The sequence below is a fragment of the Oryctolagus cuniculus genome, chromosome 4, assembly GCF_051225735.1.
Source record: "Oryctolagus cuniculus isolate XC-2025 breed Fujian yellow rabbit chromosome 4, ASM5122573v1, whole genome shotgun sequence".
In the NCBI taxonomy this organism is placed as follows: domain Eukaryota; kingdom Metazoa; phylum Chordata; class Mammalia; order Lagomorpha; family Leporidae; genus Oryctolagus; species Oryctolagus cuniculus.
Genome location: NC_142870.1, coordinates 110,393,526 through 110,414,732, shown reverse-complemented (window position 1 = coordinate 110,414,732; position 21,207 = coordinate 110,393,526). Strand labels below are relative to the sequence as shown.

At 43.5% G+C, this 21,207-nt stretch overlaps 1 protein-coding gene across 3 annotated transcripts; it reads left to right on the top strand.

The window, feature by feature from the left end:
* Positions 1-415: 415 nt before the first annotated feature.
* LRRIQ4 (leucine rich repeats and IQ motif containing 4) lies at positions 416-21,138 on the top strand. Of its 3 annotated transcripts, XM_002716389.6 has the most exons (5): positions 416-1,479; positions 9,084-9,257; positions 11,450-11,588; positions 14,687-14,883; positions 20,849-21,138. In XM_002716389.6, the coding sequence occupies exons 1-5, from the start codon at positions 457-459 to the stop codon at positions 20,999-21,001; spliced, it is 1,686 nt and encodes a 561-aa protein (XP_002716435.3). In that variant the 5' UTR covers positions 416-456; the 3' UTR covers positions 21,002-21,138. The 3 variants fall into 3 exon arrangements, with proteins under 3 accessions (XP_002716435.3, XP_089187087.1, XP_089187086.1); XM_089330961.1 differs by lacking the exon at positions 20,849-21,138 and having other exon boundaries at positions 425-1,479; positions 14,735-17,516; XM_089330960.1 differs by lacking the exon at positions 20,849-21,138 and having other exon boundaries at positions 425-1,479; positions 14,687-17,508.
* The last annotated feature ends 69 nt before the right edge of the window (positions 21,139-21,207 follow it).

Genomic DNA, 21,207 nt, shown 5'->3' with positions numbered 1-21,207 from the left:
CTAGGCTCCTGGCTTCTGTCTAACCCTGCCCTGGCCATCGTTGTCATCTGTGAAGTGAACAAGCAGATGGAAGATTCTCTCTCACTCTAACTCTGCCTTTCAAATAAATAAATAAGCCTTTAAAAAAAGTAATCACCTTTGCAACCTTCTTCATCTTACCTGGGAACAAAATCAAAATAGGAACACATACATATTGCATGCTCTATAACATATATATAGTCCTATATAAATTTGATGTGACTCAACCTGTTAGGAAAAGAGGAGCCTACATTTTAATTCTGCTCACATAAAACAAAAACCTACATTTCATGTTGCTTCATACATTCAAGTACTAAGTTGAATCAACTAAATTTTATGTTTCTTAGGGATAAAAGGGTGGTGGCAGGTAAATTCTAATTTCCCCCCCTTTATCCACAGTATCTCAGTTTTTGAATATTTGAAGCTTTCCTCAACATAATGGCCAAGCACATCATAAAATCAGAAGAACATTCACCTAAAATTCCTCAAAGACCTGATCCACAGCAGGTCACCGACAGAACATTTTTCATCGATGCAGCTAATCGGAACTTGACGGCCATCCCATTGGAGATACTAGCACTCAAAGAGTTAGAAGAAGTGCATTTAGAAAATAACCTGATTGAAGAAATTCCCAAGCATATTCAGCACTTAAAGAACATCAAGATCCTTTACCTGAACAAGAACAACCTGAGGAACCTCTGCCCAGAACTCGGTGGCCTGGGCAGCCTGGAGGGCCTGGATCTGAGCTACAACCCCATCCTCGCCTCCTCCCTCCCCGTCATCAGCTGCCTCCACACCCTGCGTGAGCTCCGGCTCTACCACATCAACCTGGGGGAGATTCCCATCGTGATCTGTAAGAACCTTCACCACCTGGAGCTGCTCGGACTCACGGGAAACCATCTGGAATGTCTGCCCAAGGAAATCGTGAACCAGACCAAACTCAGGGAGATCTACCTGAAGCAAAACCAATTTGAAGTTTTCCCACAGGAGCTCTGCGTTCTCTACAACCTGGAGATCATTGACCTGGATGAGAATAAACTCAGCGCCATCCCCGAGGAGATCGGGAACCTGACAAGTCTGCATAAGTTCTTCGTGGCTTATAACAACCTGCCCTTCGTGCCCGACTCGCTGGGCCAGTGTGAAAAGATGTCAGTGCTCGATGTATCCCACAACCTCCTCCAGTCCCTCCCGCACACTCTCAGCCAGCTCACGGAGATGACAGAAATTGGGCTGAGCGGGAACCACCTGGAGAAGGTGCCGCGCCTCCTCTGCAGGTGGACCTCCTTGCACCTGCTCTACCTGCAAGACACCGGCCTGCGTGGGCTGCGGCGCTCCTTCAAGCGCCTGGTCAACCTGCACTTCCTGGATCTCAGCCAGAACCATCTGGACCACTGCCCGCTGCAGATTTGTATGCTGAAGAACCTGGAAGTCCTGGCGCTGGATGACAATAAAATAGGACAGGTAGTGATTCCCCTTGCTGGCTTCTCACTCTGCTCTTATCCAGGGCCTTGCTGCCCTGGGTTGGTGCACTTCTCTGTCTATACAGCACATTTGAACTGGCTTTCTGGCTGAAGTCCAGAGTTACCAAAGATGTCCAACAAGGTGGCACTTACTGCCTTCTTATTCCCTAAGTGACAATGGGCACCAGAGATAGGAGCTGATGTTTGTTTAGAGCATGGATGTTGCAGTCACTGAACCAAGTGTTTTACATGGAGTGTCTTGTTTCATCCTTACAGTAACTTTTTCTCCACACTGATATATAAGGAAAATGAGCGACAGAGAGTCTAACTAACTTCCCAAGGCCAAACAGCCTGTTAGTGATAAATCAGGATTTTCACTCAGAGCTGCTGGGCTCTAGGGTTCAATTTTCTTTTCTTTTCTTTTTTAAGATTTTATTATTTATTTGAGAGGTAGAGGTACAGACGGTGAGAGGGAGAGACAGAGAGAAAGGTCTTCCTTCCATTGGTTCACTCCCCAGTGGCCACAACGGTTGGAGCTGTGCTGATCCGAAGCCAGGAGCCAGGTGCTTCTTCCTGGTCTCCCACGTGGGTGCAGGGGCCCAAGGAGTTGGGCCATCTTCTACTGCTTTCCCAGGCCATAGCCTAGAGCTGGATTGGAAGAGGAGCAGCCAGGACTAGAACCAGTGCCCATATTGGATGCCAGCACCACAGGTGGAGGATTAACCTACTGTGCCACAGCACTGGCCTCAAGGGTTCAATTTCTTAACAAAGACCACCTGATGCCAGGGCTGCTTTCAACAACAGATTTTTGTGACACATGTTAGACCTCAATGTTCCAGCCCAGGGAAAATGGAGAAACAGATTTTTTTTTTCCTACAGAAACTCTCTCATGTGCATGCAGGGTTGCATGTTCAAAAATGGTCATTGAAATATTGTTGATAATCATAAAGTATGGGGGACAGCAGAGAAGCAAACAGGTAAACAGTGGAGTAGTCACAGAATGGCATGCTATACAGTAACTGAAGTGATGTGGAACGCTATGGGCCAGTGTGGGTACATCTCAAAATTCTGATGTTTATTCAAAAGAAAAGCACAAACTTGTGGAACCTTATGAATGCATTTATGTCTTTTTAAATCACACAAAAGAACACATATATGTGTATACATACAACACCTATTTCATTCATGTTTATTTATTTATTTAACAGGCAGAGTTAGACAGTGAGAGAGAGACAGAGACAGAGAGAAAGGTCTTCCTTTTCCGTTGGTTCATTCCCTAAATGGCCACAACGGCTGTAGCTGAACTGATCCGAAGTCAGGAGCCAGAGGCTTCTTCCAGGTCTCCCACGAGGGTGCAGGGGCCTAAGCACTTGTGCCATCTTCTACTGCTTTCCCTGGCCATAGTAGAGAGCTGGATTGGAAGAGGAGCAGCCAGGACCCAAACTGGTGTCCATATGGGATGCCACACCGCAGGTGGAGGCTTAGCCTACTGTTCTACTGTTCCACAGTGCTGGCCCCATGCATGCTTATATATGTAATACAAGTATAAAAATATGAATTGAAAGAAAATTTACTAAATTCCTGAGGATTTCTGCTTCTGGAAAGAGAAAAGAAAGAAGTCAATTAAATGGGAAAGGATCATAGAGGAACTCAGTTTTAATTGCAGTACTTCAATTTGTTTATTAAAAGATTTGGGTGGTGGGCATGCATGTGTTTGTTTTAATATATATATTTTAAAGATTTATTTATTTGAAAGTCAGAGTTATATAGAGAGAGGAGAGGCAGAGAGAGAAGAGAGGTCTTCCATCCAATGGTTCACTCCCCAAATGGCTGCAACGGCCGGAGCTGCACCGATCCGAAGCCAGGAGCCAGGAGCTTCTTCCAGGTTTCCCACGCAGGTGCAGGGGCCCAAGGACTTGCCTGGGCCATCTTCCACTGCTTTCCCAGGCCATAGTAGAGAGCTGGATCGGAAGAGGAGCAGCCGGGACTAGAACTGGCGCCCATATGGGATTCTGACGCTTCAGGCCAGGGCATTAACCTACTGCGCCACAGCGCCAGCCCCATGTTTTAATATTTTAGGATTATGTAGAACAGGACCTTGGTAGGCATTTGGCACAGTAGTTAAGGCCCCTCCACTCCCACTTCTAGCTTCCTGCTAATGTGTACCCTGGGAGGCAGCAGGTGGAGGCCAAGTGGTTGGGTCCTTGTCACACATATGGAGTCCTACATGCAGCTCTCTGCTCCTGGCTTTGACCTCACCAGTACTGGGTATTGCCAGCACTTGAGGAGTGAACGAATGGATAGATCTCTCTTTCATTCTCTCTCCTTTCCCCCCCTCTCAAATAAAGTAAGCCAATCATCATCATAATAATTTCTTAAAAAACAAAGCTGCTGTTAAAAGCAAAGCGGCCGGCGCCGTGGCTCACTAGGCTAATCCTCCGCCTTGCGGCGCTGGCACACGGGGTTCTAGTCCCGGTCGGGGCGCTGGATTCTGTCCCGGTTGCCCCTCTTCCAGGCCAGCTCTCTGCTGTGGCCTGGGAGTGCAGTGGAGGATGACCCAAGTGCTTGGGCCTGTACCCCATGGGAGACCAGGAAAAGCACCTGGCTCCTGCCATCGGATCAGCGCGGTGCGCTGGCCATAGTGCGCCGGCCGCGGCCGGCCATTGGAGGGTGAACCAACGGCAAAGGAAGACCTTTCTCTCTGTCTCTCTCTCTCACTGTCCACTCTGCCTGTCAAAATAAATAAATAAATTAATTAATTAAATAAATGCAAAACGACTGTAGAAAGTAAAAAGGGGTGATTTGGAAACGATCAATTTTAACCGAATAATAGGTCTGCTTTTCCTGGCCTGGGAGTTTCGTGTGTTACTATACGTTATAAAAGTCCTAGACATAAAAGTTTTTAAACCTTCTGACTGATTTTCAACTTCTAGAATTTTTCTTTTTTTTTTTTAAAGTATGTAATATGTTTATTGAAAAGATGATTAAGTTTATTAAATTACAGTAACTTCACTACCCTAAAAAGCATTTTTATTTTTATTGACCTCACAGTCCTCATGCTCATTAACAGACTCAAAGTTACATACCATAATAAGTAGCACATTATAATTACAAATTTCCACACCATTAGAACTACCTCAAATTTTAAGTCCAAAAGATAAACTCAGAAACTTACCAAGATGAATATTTACAAATACAGTGTAGGAAAAACCAAAGTATTTCAACACTTTCTCTTGGACAAAAAGTCGCTACAGAGAGTGGAAAAGCTGATAGTCTATAGGTCACAGAAAAGAGAACTTGAACCAGAAAACGCTAAAGAACTATGCTTTCCAAAACCTTCCAGTGAGCTTGAAGTTAAGACACAAGCAACTAAGTATACTTCCCAAGTTTCAAATTTTCATTATTTGACTTTAGTAATCAACGATGGTACCATGCTGCATACATTGCTGTCTTTGGTATTCCTGCAATATTTTCATTCATGAGAAAACTTGCAGGCAAGAGCTATATTACACCAAAGCAAGGTAGCAAGGAAACAGGTTACCGTGGGATAATAAGGCCCTAATTTCTTTCTTTTTTTTTTCCTAATCGCTGTTGGGTTGTAAAACTGTGACGATTTATGCAGAGAATTTAGGACTGAGTCTACTGAGATAGCCACCACCTTGGGGAGTTTCAAAGTTCCGTGAGTACCCGTCTCCACAACATTCCACCACATATGGAGGAAGGTGCTTTCAGTGGACAGAGTCTTTTTTCCACAGTTGGATTGAGAGACTTGGATATAAAGCATGCTCAGGAGGGATAATACATTGCCCTCATTTCTGAATAATACCTAATCCTCCCAGAGAGAAATTTTAAGACATCACAGGAATGAATTACATTCAAACTGTTTAACAAAGAGAAGGTTCATCCAATACTGACTTTTACCCCCAAACTGCACTGAGATGGAGCTCTAGACCCTTGCATTGTAGTCTTCAGTTTTTCTGATGGTATTTGCAGGGCTTTGTCTTTCCTTTGCAATTTCCTCTCATGCTAATACATCCTGTACCCCTCAAGGCATTTCTGTCTCTACGGACACCTGGCATTTAAGCCAGCACTGTATCTCTTCCACTGCAAAGACTCCATTGATGGATTTCTGGCTCTTGAAGCCTGGTCAGTAACTTCTCCTTGCCTAGATAGATGCAAAAAATAACTAATTTTCAACATACACCTACGTGGATTTTATTTGTAAAGGGAAAGCCAAGGTGACATATTCAGTCTCAAAATGTGACTGCTCAATTATAGTGTCAGCAGAAATTGCCTTTCCTTGATGCCCTGCAGATCTCCTGTACGTCCAGATTTGTTTCCCTTATACTTTAATCTGACTATGATAAAACTGTGGAGCTGGACTGTCCTGAGAAAAGTCTCTGAGCATTCCGTGTGCTTTGAAAAGGAAACGTCGGGGCAGGTATTTGGCTCAACAATTAAGATGCCACTTGGGATGCCCACATCCCATACTGGGGTCCCTGGGTTGAAGTCCACCTCCACTCCTGATTCCACTTCCTGCTAATGTGTACCCAAGAAGGTAGCAGGTGATAGCTCAAATAGGTGGGTCCATGCCAGTGAGGTCCTAGCTCCTGCCTGGCTTTGACCTGGTTCAGCGCTTGGTGACTTGGCATTTGGGGAATGAACCAACACATGGGAGTTCTGCTTCTCTGCTTCTTAAATAAGTAAAATAAATAATTTTAAAAAGCTAAATCTAGGGGTTAATAAAAGAGTAATAAGAATTAAATTATTAGATTATAATGAAGTGATTAAAAATCACTGTGTTATTTTGAATGCAGGTGCCTTGTACTGAAGGGATCTCTGTGTCTGATGAACAATTTCGCAATAGTCAAGGAAAGCTTAAACATCCGTTTCTCTGCGGATTGACCTGACCTAATTTTTTTAAGTTAATAAATTAATAAACCTGGAAACAACATTTTAAGGAAAAATGAGTCATCACCCTACACACCACACATACACACACACATACACACACACACACGGGGGCGGGGACAGAAAGAGAGAAATGTCTTTTGGGAGCTTCCAGATGTGTGAAATGTTTACAGATAGGTTATCCATATAGTGAGCTTTCTTTTTGTCCAACTGTTAGTGACGCATTCACTGTCTGTCCCACCCGGCTGCAGAAGGGTGTAGCTGTGTGTGTGTGTGTGTGTGTGTGTGTGTGGTAGATCTGAGCTGAGCTCTAGATGACATGAAAAGTAGGTGACTGATTAGAGAAAGGGTGAGAGGAATACCCAAGGGCTAAGGCGGGGAACTGTGAGAAAGGATTTTCCAGTTGGGAATAAAGCCAAATAAAGGAACCTGTGAGTGAAGAAACTGCTGAGCTATATCGCTGGGCTTCATCTTTGACAAGAAAATAAAGCATCTCTGTTAGAAACATACCAGGGCACTCCAATTTAATCCCATCAAGGTGGCATGTACCAATGCCATCTCACTAGTCCAAGTGATCAATTTCAGTTCACAATTGATCATAATGAAAGGACTAAGAGTCAAAGGGAGCACATAAACAAGTCTAGTACCTGCTAATACTAACCGATAGAATAAATAAAGGGGAGAGTGATCCAACATGGGAAGCGAGATACTCAGCAGACTCATAGAATGGTGGATGTCCTAAACAGCACTCTGGCCTCAGAATCAGCCCTAAAGGCATTTGGATCTGGCTGAAAAGCCCATGAGAGTATTTCAGGCATGGAAAGCCAAGACACTCTGGCAAAAAAAAAAAAAAAAAAAAAAAAAAAAAAAAAACAAAACTAAATGAAAGATCTCTGTGAGTGAGATCCCAGTGGAAAGAACAGGTCTTCAAAGAAGGAGGTACCTTTCTCTGAAGGGAGGAGAGAACCTCCACTTTGACTATGACCTTGTCTAAACAAAATAAGAGTCGGAGAACTCAAGGGGCTTCCATAGCCTTGGAAACTCATGACTGGTGCATAGGGTGATTACTGATGCCATAAACAGGAGTGTCAATTTGTAAAGTCAACAACAGGAGTCACTGTGCACTTACTCCTCATGTAGGATCTTTGTCCTTAATGTGCTGTACATTGAGGCTTAATGCTATAACGAGTACTCAAACAGTATATTTCACTTTGTGTTTCTATGGGGGTGCAAACTGTTGAAATCTTTACTTAATGTATACTAAACTGATCTTCTGTTAAAAAAAAAAAAAGAAATTATCAATTCCCAACTTGACTCTCACTGGGATTAAACATGACAATAGGTCTGATCTGATTTCATCATCATTTAAAAAATCATCTATTTTTCACTTTATGTTTCTGTGTGGGAGAAAACTGTTGAAATCTTTACTTAATGTATGCTAAACTGATCTTCTGTATATAAAGAGAATTGAAAATGAATCCTCATGTGAATGGAAGGGGAGAGGGAATGGGAAAGGGGAGGGTTGCGGGTGGGAGGGACGTTATGGGGGGGAAGCCATTGTAATCCATAAGCTGTACTTTGGAAATTTATATTCATTAAATAAAAGTTTAAAAAAAATAAAAAAATAAAGAGAACTACATATCAAAAGAAAAAAAAAAGAAAATAAAGTATCTCTGAAACTTAATCAGTTGGGTAATTGTGTCACATATTCTTTTTTTTTTTTTTTTTTTTTTTTTTTTTTGACAGGCAGAGTGGACAGTGAGAGAGAGAGAGAGACAGAGAGAATGGTCTTCCTTTGCCGCTGGTTCACCCTCCAATGGCCGCCGCGGCCAGCGCGATGCGACCAGCGCACCGCGCTGATCCGATGGCAGGAGCCAGGAGCCAGGTGCTTTTCCTGGTCTCCCATGGGGTACAGGGCCCAAGCACCTGGGCCATCCTCCACTGCACTCCCGGGCCACAGCAGAGGGCTGGCCTGGAAGAGGGGCAACCGGGACAGAATCCGGCGCCCCGACCGGGACTAGAACCCGGTGTGCCGGCGCCGCTAGGCGGAGGATTAGCCTAGTGAGCCACGGCGCCGGCCTTGTGTCACATATTCTAAGAATGAGATTTTTCTTCCATGTGATCCAGAGGGCAAGAAATAAACCAATAGGTGGGCATGACAGTGATGCAGATTATGAGCTGACAAATGAAGAAGAAAGTATGACTATTAGAGATATTCATGGAAGATAATAAAGTTTTTCTTTTCTTAAGATTTCTTTTCTGGTTTTCTTCCCTCTCCCCTCCCCCCACCCCTTTTTTTTAATTTGAAAGGAAGAGAGACATAGAGAAAGCTTCCATCTGCTCATTCACTCCCCAAATGCCTAGGACAGCCAGGGATGGGCCAGCCTGAAGCCAGAAGCCCAAAATTCAGCCTCCCACACGGGTGGCAGGGCCCCAGGAACTTGAGCCATCATTTGCTGTTTCCCAGGGAGTGCATTCTTGGGGAGCTGGATTGGAAACACTGGAGCCCAGACTTGAAGCAGGCACTCAGATATGGGATGCGAGTATCCCAAGCAGTGAATTACCATGGCACCAGGCACCTTCCTGTTGCTCAATATTTTGTGTAGCAATCTGCCTAAACCCAAATCCTGATTTATTTTCTGAGTGTTAATGATAATCTCAACCTGAAACTTTATCTTTTTGGATTACTTCTAGCTACCTTCAGCACTGAGCTTTCTCTCAAAACTGAAGATTCTTGGGCTCACAGGAAATAAGTTCTCTGTCTTTCCAGAGGAAGTCTTTGCTTTAGCGTCTCTAGAGAAACTCTACATTGGACAAGACCGTGGATCCAAGCTTACCCATGTGCCAGAAAGTATTGGGAAACTGCAGGTAAACCGCCTCGAATGAACAGGCCGAGCACCACAGGTCCCTGTCCCCTTAAGCTGGCTGACCCTGAGAAAGTACAAGTTATCCCCACAGGTTGAATGTGGATCACACATACTAGGTTCCCAGCTCCAAACCAGCCATCACTGCCGCTGGACAACTCCCACATCTTCCAGTGATTGCTGCTGGGTGCACCCTGTCAGGTTTCTTTCTACTGTGTGGTCTGGCATGTTTTATTGTCAAAATTGGGTCATACCTCTTTCGACTTAATTTCCACTTTTTATAAGTAGCTCCTGAACATTGTACTATTTCGAAGTTATATCATCATGTAAGTGAAATGATTGGGAACCTGTATTTTGGTGCCCAAGGTCCTGGTAAAAATAATCATGTAACACTAGGTTCATACTGAATGTAAGTTCACAGTACTGTGCTGAACCCTAGTGAGCCAACAAGATAATGTCACTCAAAGAGTCTTACTAGCATGTCTTTGTAGATGTATCCTTATTCTTTCAAATGCGTCTGCTATTGCACCCTTAATAATGATATTGATGTGGGTTACCATGTAATTGCTGGTTATAGAACCAAACAATGGCATGTACAGCACAGGTAATTCTCACTATGACATAGGGGTACTGGTCCCAGTTCTCCTTCCCTTTACCTTGTGTTCATAGAACATCTTCTATTATTTTATTCCTTGTGCATGTTATGCCACAATCTTATTTATGGTGAAACACAAATATTAATTTTTTGCCCAGTGGACTTGAAAATACTTAAATTGAATACACCCAAACAAATACCTGTGCATTTTGCCTACTTCCACTTGGGTTGATATTTTAGGCAATTATAATTATGTAGCAATTATCAAGGTAATTAGTTAATAAGAGGCCAGTGTTAAGCCAGCGCCGTGGCTCAATAGGCTAATCCTCCACCTTGTGGCGCTGGCACACCGGGTTCTAGTCCCGGTTGGGGCGCCGGATTCTGTCCCGGTTGCCCCTCTTCCAGGCCAGCTCTCTGCTGTGGCCAGGGAGTGCAGTGGAGGATGGCCCAGGTGCTTGGGCCCTGCACCCCATGGGAGACCAGGAAAAGCACCTGGATCCTGGCTCCTGCCAGGATCAGTGCGGTGAGCCGGCTGCAGCGGCGGCCATTGGAGGGTGAACCAACGGCAAAGGAAGACCTTTCTCTCTCTGTCTCTCTCTCACTGTCCACTCTGCCTGTCAAAAAAAAAAAAAAAAAAAAAAGAGGCCAGTGTTGTGGCATAGCAGGTAAAGCCACCACCTATGATACCAGCAGCCCATATGGGGACCAGTTCACGTCCAGCTGCTCCACTTCTGATCCAGCTCCCAGTTAACAGTCTGGGAAAAGCAGTAGAAGATGGCTCAAGTGATTGGGCCCCTGCTATCCACATGGGAACCCAGATTAAGCTTCTGGCACCTGGCTTCAGCCTACCCCAGCCCAGGCCATTGCATCCATCTAGGAAGTAAACCAATGGATGGAAGCTCGCTATCTATCTATCCCTGTCTCTGTAACTCTTTCAAAATAAATAAATTTTTTAAAAATTAGTTATTTAAACGGAGCAAGCTAAAAATTATTTTCCCCTAATGTTCTAGTTAAGCAAATAAGCACTAGATTCCCATATTTTATTCTCCTTGCATCAGTGGAAACCAAGTATAATGGCTTCACTCAAAAATAATTTAATTTCTTGGTTGTGGGTTTTTTTTTCTTTTTTAAAAATTTTATTCATTTATTTGAGAGGTAGAGTTACAGAGAGAGGGAGAGACAGAGAGAAAGGTCTTCTATCAGCTGGTTCACTCTAACTGGCTACAATGGCTGGAGCTGGGCCGATTTGAAGCCAGAAGCTAGGAGCCCTGCAGGAGCCAGGAACTTCTGGGTCTCTCATGTGGGTGCGGGGGCCCAAGCACTTGGGCCATCCTCTACTGCTTTCCCAGGCCATCAGCAGAGAGCTAGATCAGAAGAGGAGCAGCCAGACACGAACCGGTACCCATATGGGATGCCTGCACTGCAGGTAGAGGCTTATCCTACTATACCACAGCTGCGGCCCCTGGTTTTGGTTCTTTAAGTATGTTTTTTCCCTTTATCCCAATTCATGATTTCTCCAGTGAAAGTACATGGGCATTCTGGTAATGATAATGCATTTATCAAGGTAAGGATCATTAAGATATACTCTTGTGTTATTTCAGAGTCTTAAAGAGCTGTACATAGAGAACAATTATCTGGAATACCTGCCTGTCTCCTTGGGGTCAATGCCTAACCTGGAAGTTCTTTTTTGCCAGCACAATTTGCTTAGGCAACTCCCAGATGCCATTTGCCAAGCACAAGGTAAGGAAACCTAGTAGATCTTAGCTTAGTAGACTTTGAGGCTGGGAATGCCCTTGCTGAACTGCTCCCTTGTTTTATTAAGGACCTGTCCCAGTGTAGGGAGAGCTGAGCCCTAACCCATTACCTTTTTGCAGGGCTTGCTGCTCAAATTCCAGAGCCCAAGTGCCCTAATTAGTGCAGCTAAGAGCCTCAGGGGGCAATTAGATTGTTTATTGGGAATTGGAAAGAGGAGTAAATAACAAATACTAAGAACATTATCATTCATCTATACACTCATTACACAACGAGCAATGATTTACTGAGTAGACTATATGTCAGATTTGGAATTGGGGTCCTGCAGTAGATTTTCATATAGGTCACTGAGTTACATGAATAAAAAGAAAAGTATTGACCTAGTATAGTGAAATTAGCAAGGGGACTTTTGGAGCTATATGATTGATATGGAAAATCATACGTGATTCCTAAACATCCAAAGGTTTTTCACTAGGCTAAGTCATTCTCTACTTGTACATCCAACAGTCCATCCATCTGCTTAATAAGCCTTTGCTGAGAATGAAGCCATATTAAAAATGTCTTTTTTAATAAAAGATTTATTTATCTATTTGAAAGGCAGAGTTATAAACAGGCAGAAGCAGAGAGAGACAGAGAGACGGAGAAAGGTCTTCCATCCCCTGCTTCACTCCCCAAATGGCTGCAATGGCTGGAGCTGGGCCAACTTGAAGCCAGGAGCCAGGAGCTTCTCCCAGGTCTCCAATGCAGATGCAGGGACCCAAGGGCTTGGGCCATCTTCTGCTGTTTTCCCAGGCCGAAGCAGAGAGCTGGAATGGAAGTGGAGCAGCACTGAAACAGCACCCATATGGTGGCTGCTGCAGGCAGTGGCTTTACCTGCTATGCACAGCACGGACCCCTAAAAATGACTTTTGTCATAGTGTGCTGAATATCCAGACTTATGGACATGTTTTCAAACTATGGGTGTTCTCTAATGAAGTAGGATGCAAGATAAGGAGAGTAAAAGCTGTTGCTTGCCCACAAGACATTTAAAAATTGGGTGTGAGGTAGGATGTAGTTCTCCTTGGTAAGGCTCCTGAGCATAAATTCTTGTCCTTGTCCTTGTCCTTGGTGCCTGGAGGAGTGAAACATTGCTTATTATTTTCCTGTCTATAATATTTATTTTTTAAATATTTATTTATTTGAAAGGCAGAGTTACAGAGAGGGAGAGGGAGAGAGGGAGAGAGGGAGAGAGGGAGAGAGGGAGAGAGGGAGAGAGGGAGAGAGGGAGAGAGAGAGAGAGATCTTCTATCCACTGGTTCACTCCCCAAATGGCTGCAACAGTCAGGGATGTGCCGATCAGAAGCCAGGAGCCAGGAGCATCTTCTGGGTCTCCCACAGTGGTGCAGGGTCCCAAGGACTTGGGCCATTTCTACTAAGTTCCCAGGCCATAGCAGAGAGCTGGATTGAAGTTCAGCAGCTGGAATTTGAACTCATGCCCATATGGGATGCCAGTGCTACAGACCAGGGCTTTAACCTGCTCTGCAACAGCACCGGCCCCTCTAATATTTATTTACACCACTTGCAGCATCCCATGTGGGTGCCGCTTCGAGTCCCAGCTGCTCCATTTATGATCCAGCTCTCTGCTATGGCCTGGGAAAGCAGTGGAGGATGGCCCAAGCCATTGGAACTCTGCACCCACATGGGAGACCTGGAACAAGCTCCTGGCTCCTGGCTCCTGGCTTTGGATCAGCCCAGCTCCAACCGTTGCAGCCAATTGAGGAATGATCCAGCAGATGGAAGACCTCTCTCTGCCTCTCCTTCTCTCTCTGTACATCTCTGACTTTCAAATAAATAAATAAATCTTTAAAAAAAAAAAAAAGCCACAGCCTGCCATACCAGCATCTTACGTGGGTGCCAGTTGGAGTCCAGGCTGCTCCTCTTCCAATCCAACTCCCTGCTAATGTACCTGAGAAAGAAATGGAGGATGGCCCAAGCCTGCGTCTACATGGGAGACCCAGAAGAATCTCCTAGTTCCTGGCTTTGGCCTGGCCCAGCCCTGATCGTCACAGCCATATAGGGAGTGAACCAGCAGATGGAAGATCTCTGTCTTCCCTTCTCTCTCTAACTCTGCCTTTCAGATAAATAAATAAATCTTAAAAACATATTTTGCACCAAAATAAATTTACCTTCAATTCCACTTTCCACAAACTTAAACAAAATTAGTTATTTATTTTCATTTTATTTGAAAGGCAGAGACAGACAGAGAATCTTCCATCTATCATTTTACTTCCCAAAATGCCCACAACAGCCAGGACTAGTTCAGGCCAAAGTTAGGAGATGAGAATCCAATCCGGGTCTCCCATGTGGGTGGCAGGCACCTAAATACTTGAACTATCATTTGCTGCCTTCCTGGAGTACACATTAGTAGGAAGCTGGGTCAGAAGCAGAATACCTGGAACTTGATCCAGGCACTCTGATATGGAATGTGGACATCCCAAGTGGTGACTTACCTACTGTGTCACATGCCTGCCTCCTTCCACAGACTTTTTTTTTTTTTAATTTAAAAAAGGTATTTGAGAGACAGAGAAATACAGACAGAAAGAACACCTATCCTCTGGTTCACTTCCCATATGCCTACAACAGCTTGGGCTAGGCCAGAATGAAGCCTGGAGTTGGCAACTCAGTGCTGGTTTCCCATGTGTAAGGCAGGAACACAATTACTTGAGCCATCACTGCTGCCTCCCACGGTATAAGTAGCAGGAAGACAGAGTCAGGAGCTGGAGCTGGGGGTGGAACCAAGACACTCCCATATGGGACATCCTCACAGATATGGAGTATGTCCTAACAAGGCATCTTTAACCACTAGCCAATGACTGCCCTCACACACTTTTTGAAGTACCCTTGCATTAAAAGAAACAACAAACGTAAAGACAGAGCTTTTATTAGATGGTGTAAAACAAGCTTTTTTAATTCTGATATATCTTTCCTCTCATTCCTCTTATAAATGCAGAGTAGTTGTATCCCTCACATACCAGGACAGATTTAGGTACTAAGTTAATGTTGCTTGTTCTTAAGGTAAATCCATCATTAAAATTTTTTTTTGTCAGCTTTGAAACAACTATGGCTGGATGACAACTTACTCACTCGTCTTCCAGAGAATTTGGATTCCCTCGTGAATCTTAAGATTCTGACACTGAAGGACAATCCCATGGAAGAACCCCCTGTAGACGTGTGTACTAAAGACATTGAGATCATATGGGACTACCTTAAGCAAAGCAGAAATAGGAAACGAATGGCAATAAAGGTAAATTCAGCACGGATTCCCATCAAGGTGCTCCCATTGCTTTGGGACAAGTCTAATGACACACCACCAGGGATTTTCCTTTGGGGCAACCCTTCACACATCACACCTCATCCCTCCTGGGAGAAGAGACTTCCAGTTACTTTCCGGATCTCCAGGGCTAATGAAAAGAATTTTATGTCAGCCCCAGTATTTCTGTCTTTTATGTCCCTTATCTCTTTGTCAGATAAGAAGGCAACAAACAGAAAAAGGAGCCAAAACTTCAAATCCTGAAACTTTCTTGAACAATTTCATTGGAGGGAAAAAAGGCTAACAAAGGCAGTAAGATAGGGTGAAAAATGAGAAATGGAAGCATTTATAGATCCGGGGACCTAGAGATCCGAATTCTGCTCTGGGCACTAACTGGCATCAAAGCACCAAGTGCTTTATCTTTCTGCTCTTGCCTGTTGGGCCCATGGAGGCAGGAATATGCACGCAGGCCAGGAATGTGTCCACTTTAGCCAATAGTCTTTATTCTTTTCAGCCGCCCAGTTCCCCATCATCTTACAAAGGATGACTACATTTGTCTCCTAAGCAACATCCCTGCTTCCATGCCTGCTCCCCATACAACATCCGCTCCAGTCAATAGTCTGACCAATGCTGTTAAAGCATAGCTTGGATCTTGCCAGTCTCTGCTGAAGCTGACAATTCTCCATTCCCCTGGTGGAGAAGTTAGTCTTTGATTTGCCCTCAACCTTGTCACACCTAACCAACTCCCTTTTACAGTAAATATTTTTAATTGACTACTTCCTAAAAGTATTTTGCACATTTAAAAATTTTTATCTAAATTTCTTTTGCCACAAAGCTTAAATTATTATAAAGGTCATAATTTCAAGGGGTTTCCCCCCCACCAGAGACCTTTTATTTAAGGGATACAAACTTCATGCTTTTCATAAATACAACTTTAGGAATATAGTGATTCTTCCCACCATACCTGCCCTCCCACCCACACTCCCATCCCTCTTCCTCCTCCTTCACCTATTCCCATTCTTATTTTTTACTAAGATCTATTTTCAATTAACATTATACACATATGACTAGTTCTATACTAAGTAAAGAGTTAAGTAAATTGGATGGGAAAAAAAAACCTATTCCTCAACAGTTGAGACAAGGGCTGTTCAAAGTCATTGCATCTCAAAGTGTTAATTTCACTTCTCTAGATTACCTTTTAGGTCCTCTATTAGTTATCACAGGTCAGGGAGAACATATGTATTTGTCTTTTTGGGACTGGCTTATTTCACTAAGTATGATGTTTTCCAGATTCATCCATTTTGTTGCCAACAAGAGGATTTCATTTTTTTTTTCACCATGTAGTATTCCATGGTGTATATATCCCATAATTTCTTTATCCAATCTTCAGTGATGGGTATTTGGGTTGATTCCAAATCTTAGCTATTGTGAATTGAGCCACAATAAACATAGGGTTACAGTTAACTCTTTCATGTGCTGATTTCATTTCCCTTGGGTAAATTCCCAGGAGTGGGGTGGCTTGGTCATATGGTAGGTCTATATTCAGATTTCTGAAGTATCTCCACACTGTCTTCCACAGGAGCTGTACCAGTTTACATTCCCACCAACAGTGGATTAGGGTACCTTTTCCCCCATATCCTTGCCAGCATCTGTTGTTTGTTGATTTTGTTATGAAAGCCATTCTAATGGGAGTGCAGTGAAGCCTCATTTTGGTTTTGATTTGCATTTTCCTGACAGCTAGTGATTCTGAGCATTTCCTCATGTGTCTGTCGGCCATTTGGATTTCCTCTTTTGAAAAATGCCTATTTAAGTCTTTTGCCCATTTCTTAACTGGGTTGTTTGTTTTGGTTGTGGAGTTTCTTGATCTCTTTATATATTCTGGTTATTAATCCTTTATTAGTTGCATAGTTTGCAAATAATTTCTCTCATTCTGTCAGTTGTCTCTTTTCCAGTGAATTTTAAATGTTGGCATTTTAAAATAGAGCTATTAGGTCAATATTATAAATCTTTCTAATGGAATCTTGTCAACATCAATTTTAAAAAATGCTTGGACAGGCTCTTATTTTGCAAGATTCTTTTTCTTCTTGAATATGTACTTCAATTCAGCTTTTCCCTCGAAGTGTCTCTCTTTCTCTATGTAGATATATATGAAAATATTTGTATACAAGCATATATTGCTTAAAATCTAGTGGGGAAGAAACAGAAACATGAACTATAACACATAAAATTGTGTTCTATATTAGAAAGTGATAAGTGATCCCTGGGGGATTGATGGAGAGGAAGGATGCCCAAGCTAAAGGGAACTGAGATTGCCAGAAGTAGTGTGAATATGGACGGGGGTGGAGGTCGATTGAAATGACCTGGTTGTGGTAGGTTTCATTGAACAGATAACTCAGTCTGCTTGAGATGCCACAGCAGGTACCATGGAATGGGCGGCTTAAACACCAGAAATCTATTTTCTCATAGTTTTAGAGGCTGAAAGTCAGAGATATGATAAGGGCCCTCACCCTGGTTTGTAGACAGCTGCCTACTTGCTGTGTCCTCCTTCAGGAGGGGCAAGGGTGGGGGAGGGACAACTCTGTGGTGTCCCTTCTTAAAAGGACACTAATCTCATCATGAGCAGTACCCCCCCCCCCCCCCCGCCACCTCTACCCCATCTAAACATAGTTAACTTCCCAAAGCCCTGTATCCAAATACTATCACATTGGAGGTTTGGGCCCGAACATACAGATTTGGAGGAAGTTAATTCAGTTCATAGCAGTGGCAGTTGAACAAACTTTTGGAGGAGAGAACCATCTGAATTTTGGAGAGGGTGCCCCAAGCAGAGGGAAGCAGAGAAGGCAAAGGCCCTGAGGGTTGTGTCTAGAATATCTGAGCAGGAAGGAGGCCTATGTGGCTAGAACAGAGCAAGGTTGGAGAGGAGTTCAAAGCAGAAAAGGGGCCCTGTGTTGGGGTGTAGTGGGTTAAGCCCATGTGAGCACCAAATTCAAGTCTCAGCTGCTTCACTTCTTTAAAAATTATACTATAGTGGCCAGAGCTATAGTGCAGGAGGTTAATCCTCTACCTACGGCACAGGCATCCCATATGGGTGCTGGTTTGAGTCCCAGCTGTTACTCTTCCAACTCTTTCTCTGTTACGGTCTGGAAAGCAGTAGAAGATGGCCCAAGTCCTTGGGCCTTGGGCTCTGAAAGGAAGACCTGGAAGAAGCTCCTGGCTTCCAACTGGCCCTGCTCTGGCAGTTGCAGCCATTTGGGGAATGAACCAGCCATTGGAAGACCTTTCTCTGCCTCTCCCTCTCACTGTCTATAACTCTACCTCTCAAATAAATAACATCTTTTTTAAAAAAATTATACTATAGAAAGTTTTTAAAAAGATTTTGTTTTATTTGAAAGGTAGAGTTACAGAGAGAGAGACAGAGAGAGGTCTTCCATCCTCTGGATTACTGCCTAGATGGTCGCAAGGTTTGGAGATGGGCCGATCTGAACCCAGGAGCCAGGAGCTTATTCTAGGTCTCCCATATAGGGGCAGGGGCCCAAGGACCTGGGCCATCTTCCACTGTTTTCCCAGGACATTACCAGACAGCTGGATCTGAAGAGGAGCAGCCGGGACACTAACTGGTACTCATATGGGATGCCGGCACTGCAGGTGAAGGCTTATCCAACGTTGCCACATCATTGACCCCCTTGCTGCTCCACTTCTGATCCAGCATTACTGCTTGTACACCTGGGAAAGCCGTGGAAGATGGCCCAAGTGCTTGGGCTCCTGTACCAACATGGGAGACCCTAATCACTTTCCTGGCTCCTGGCTTTGGCCTTGCCCAGCCCCAGGCCATTGCAATCATTTGGAGAGTGAATGAGTGGATGGAAGATCTCTCTCTCTTTCTCTCTTTCTCTCTCTCTCTCTCTCTCTGTGTGTGTGTGTGTGTGTGTGTTTATCTCCCCCCAACTATGTAACTCTACCTTTCAAATAAAAGATCGAATCTTTAAAAAAAAAAAAAAAGCAGAGAGATCAGGAGGGAGAGGGCAGGTCAGTAGGGATTTGCAAGCCATTGTAAGGACTTTTATTCTGGTGGAAATGGAGGCCAGTGGGAGGTTCTAGGAAGAGTCTACTACCAGAGGACAGGGAGTTCTTCAGTAGGTGGAAAGGAATGGGATCTAGGGAATAAAGGGAGAGCCTTTAGATGGGAGCCCAGACATCGAAAACAGGAGGGATGTAGGGCACACACATGCAGATTCCCCTTCTCACCACCTATCATTCTCCACATCTGTAAGACCACTCCAGATCAAGGATATTTACCAGATCAAGGATATATCACCAGTTTGTTGTTGTGTTAGTCCCTTTTCTGTTGCTATTACAGAATGCCTGAAATGGGTGATGTACAAAGAATAAAGGTCCATTTTGGCTCACAGTCTGGAGGCTGGCAGTCTGAGGGGACGTAGCAGTGGCATCTGGCTAGGGTATCATAACATGGCAGAAGGTGAAAGCACAACTGAGTGTGTGTGCAAAAGAGAGGAAAAACACAAGGGTGGAAACCAGCTCTACAGGAGAGTGAGAACGCACTCACGCCTGAAGGACTTAACCCAATTCTGCAAGAGCAGCACTAAACCCTCATGACCCAAACACTTCTTCCCCACCCCCCCAAAAGAACTTTTATTTAAGGAATACAAACTTCATGTATTTCATAAGTACAACTGTAGGAATGTAGTGATTCTTCCCACCATAACTACCCTTCCACCCACTCTCCCACACTTCCTCCTTCTCCCTATCCCAGTCCCAGTCCCATTCTCCACTAAGATCCATTTTTGATTAATTTCATACACAGAAGACCAACTCTATACTAAGTAGAGTTCAACAATTTGTACAGAAAAAAAAAAAAAACTGTTCCTCAATAGTCCAAACAGGGGCTGTCAGTCATTGTAACTTGAAGTTAATTTCACTTCTTCTTCTTCTTATTTTTTTTTTAGAAAATTAACTTTAAAGAAGCATTCAAGAATGATACATCTTTTGCGAGCACTTAGACATAGTTATAATACAACTCTTTGAGCACAGAGGTCCTGCATAGGAAGTTAGTGCACAGTGACTCCTATTGTTAATTTAACAACACTCTTATGTATGATGTTGGTGATCACCTGAGGCTCTTGACACAAGCTTCCTATGCTATGGAAGCCTATCCAATCCACAAACTCTGTCAGTATTTAGACAAGGTGATAAGCAAAGTGGAAGTTCTCTCTTCCCTTCAAAGAAAAGTACCTCTTTCTTTGATGACTATTTCTTTCCACTGGGGTCTCACCTACCAAGATCCTTCATATAAGACATTTTTTGTCACTGTGTCTTGGCTTTGCATGACTGAAATGCTATCATGGGCTTTTCAGCCAGACCAGAATGGCTTACGGGCTGATTCTGAAGTCAGTGTGCTATTTAAAGTGATTGTCATTCTATGAGTCTGCTGTGTGGACTGCTTCCCATGTTGGAACATTCACTCTTTTTTAATTCTATCTATTGTTATTACCAGACACTTAATCCTATCCAGATGATCACTTTAACACTTAAGGTGGCATTTTTACCATCCAGCAGCTTAAGAGGATTTGTGGTCCCATTGCAAGTTTTTAAACTGTACCCTTAGAAGTAAGTCCATAGGAATGTGTGCAGAACTATACAACTTTACAGTTACAAACTTCATACACTTCATATTTACAACTTTAGGAACATGGTGATTCTTCAAATCTCAGTAAAAAATAAGAGTGGGAATAAGAGAGGGAGGAGGAAGAGGAGTGGGAGTATAGGTGGGAGGGCAGGCATGGTGGGAAGACCCAAACACTTCTGAAAGGTCCCACCAACTTCAACCCTGTTACCCCGGGAACCAGATTTTGACAGGAGTTTCAGAGGGGACCAGCCATTTTCACACCACAGCAACCTTGATGCCAGCTGATTCTGAGTTTGAGTTTAATCTTGTTTTCAGATTCAGGCGTGGTGGCGTGGAACAATGGTACGGAAAGGATTCGGGAGATTTGCAGAACTGGCAAAAACACGAAAGAAAGGAAAGACGTCTCCAAAAGATAAAAAAGGAAAGAAGGATGCAAAAGGAAAACCTGAAAAGGGAAATAAGAAATAATTTTGTTAATTAATGAATTGAGACCATGGCCCCTAGTGAATTAAGAAGGAAAAATATCTAGGAATTAGATACTTACCACACTAAAATTGCTCATAGAATTATGATTACTTGTAATAATAAAAAATTCTTAGTTTTACTGAAATATTTATGGGTAAAATGATATGGCACCTAGGAGTTACTTTAAAATAATGTGGGTAGGTAAAAGG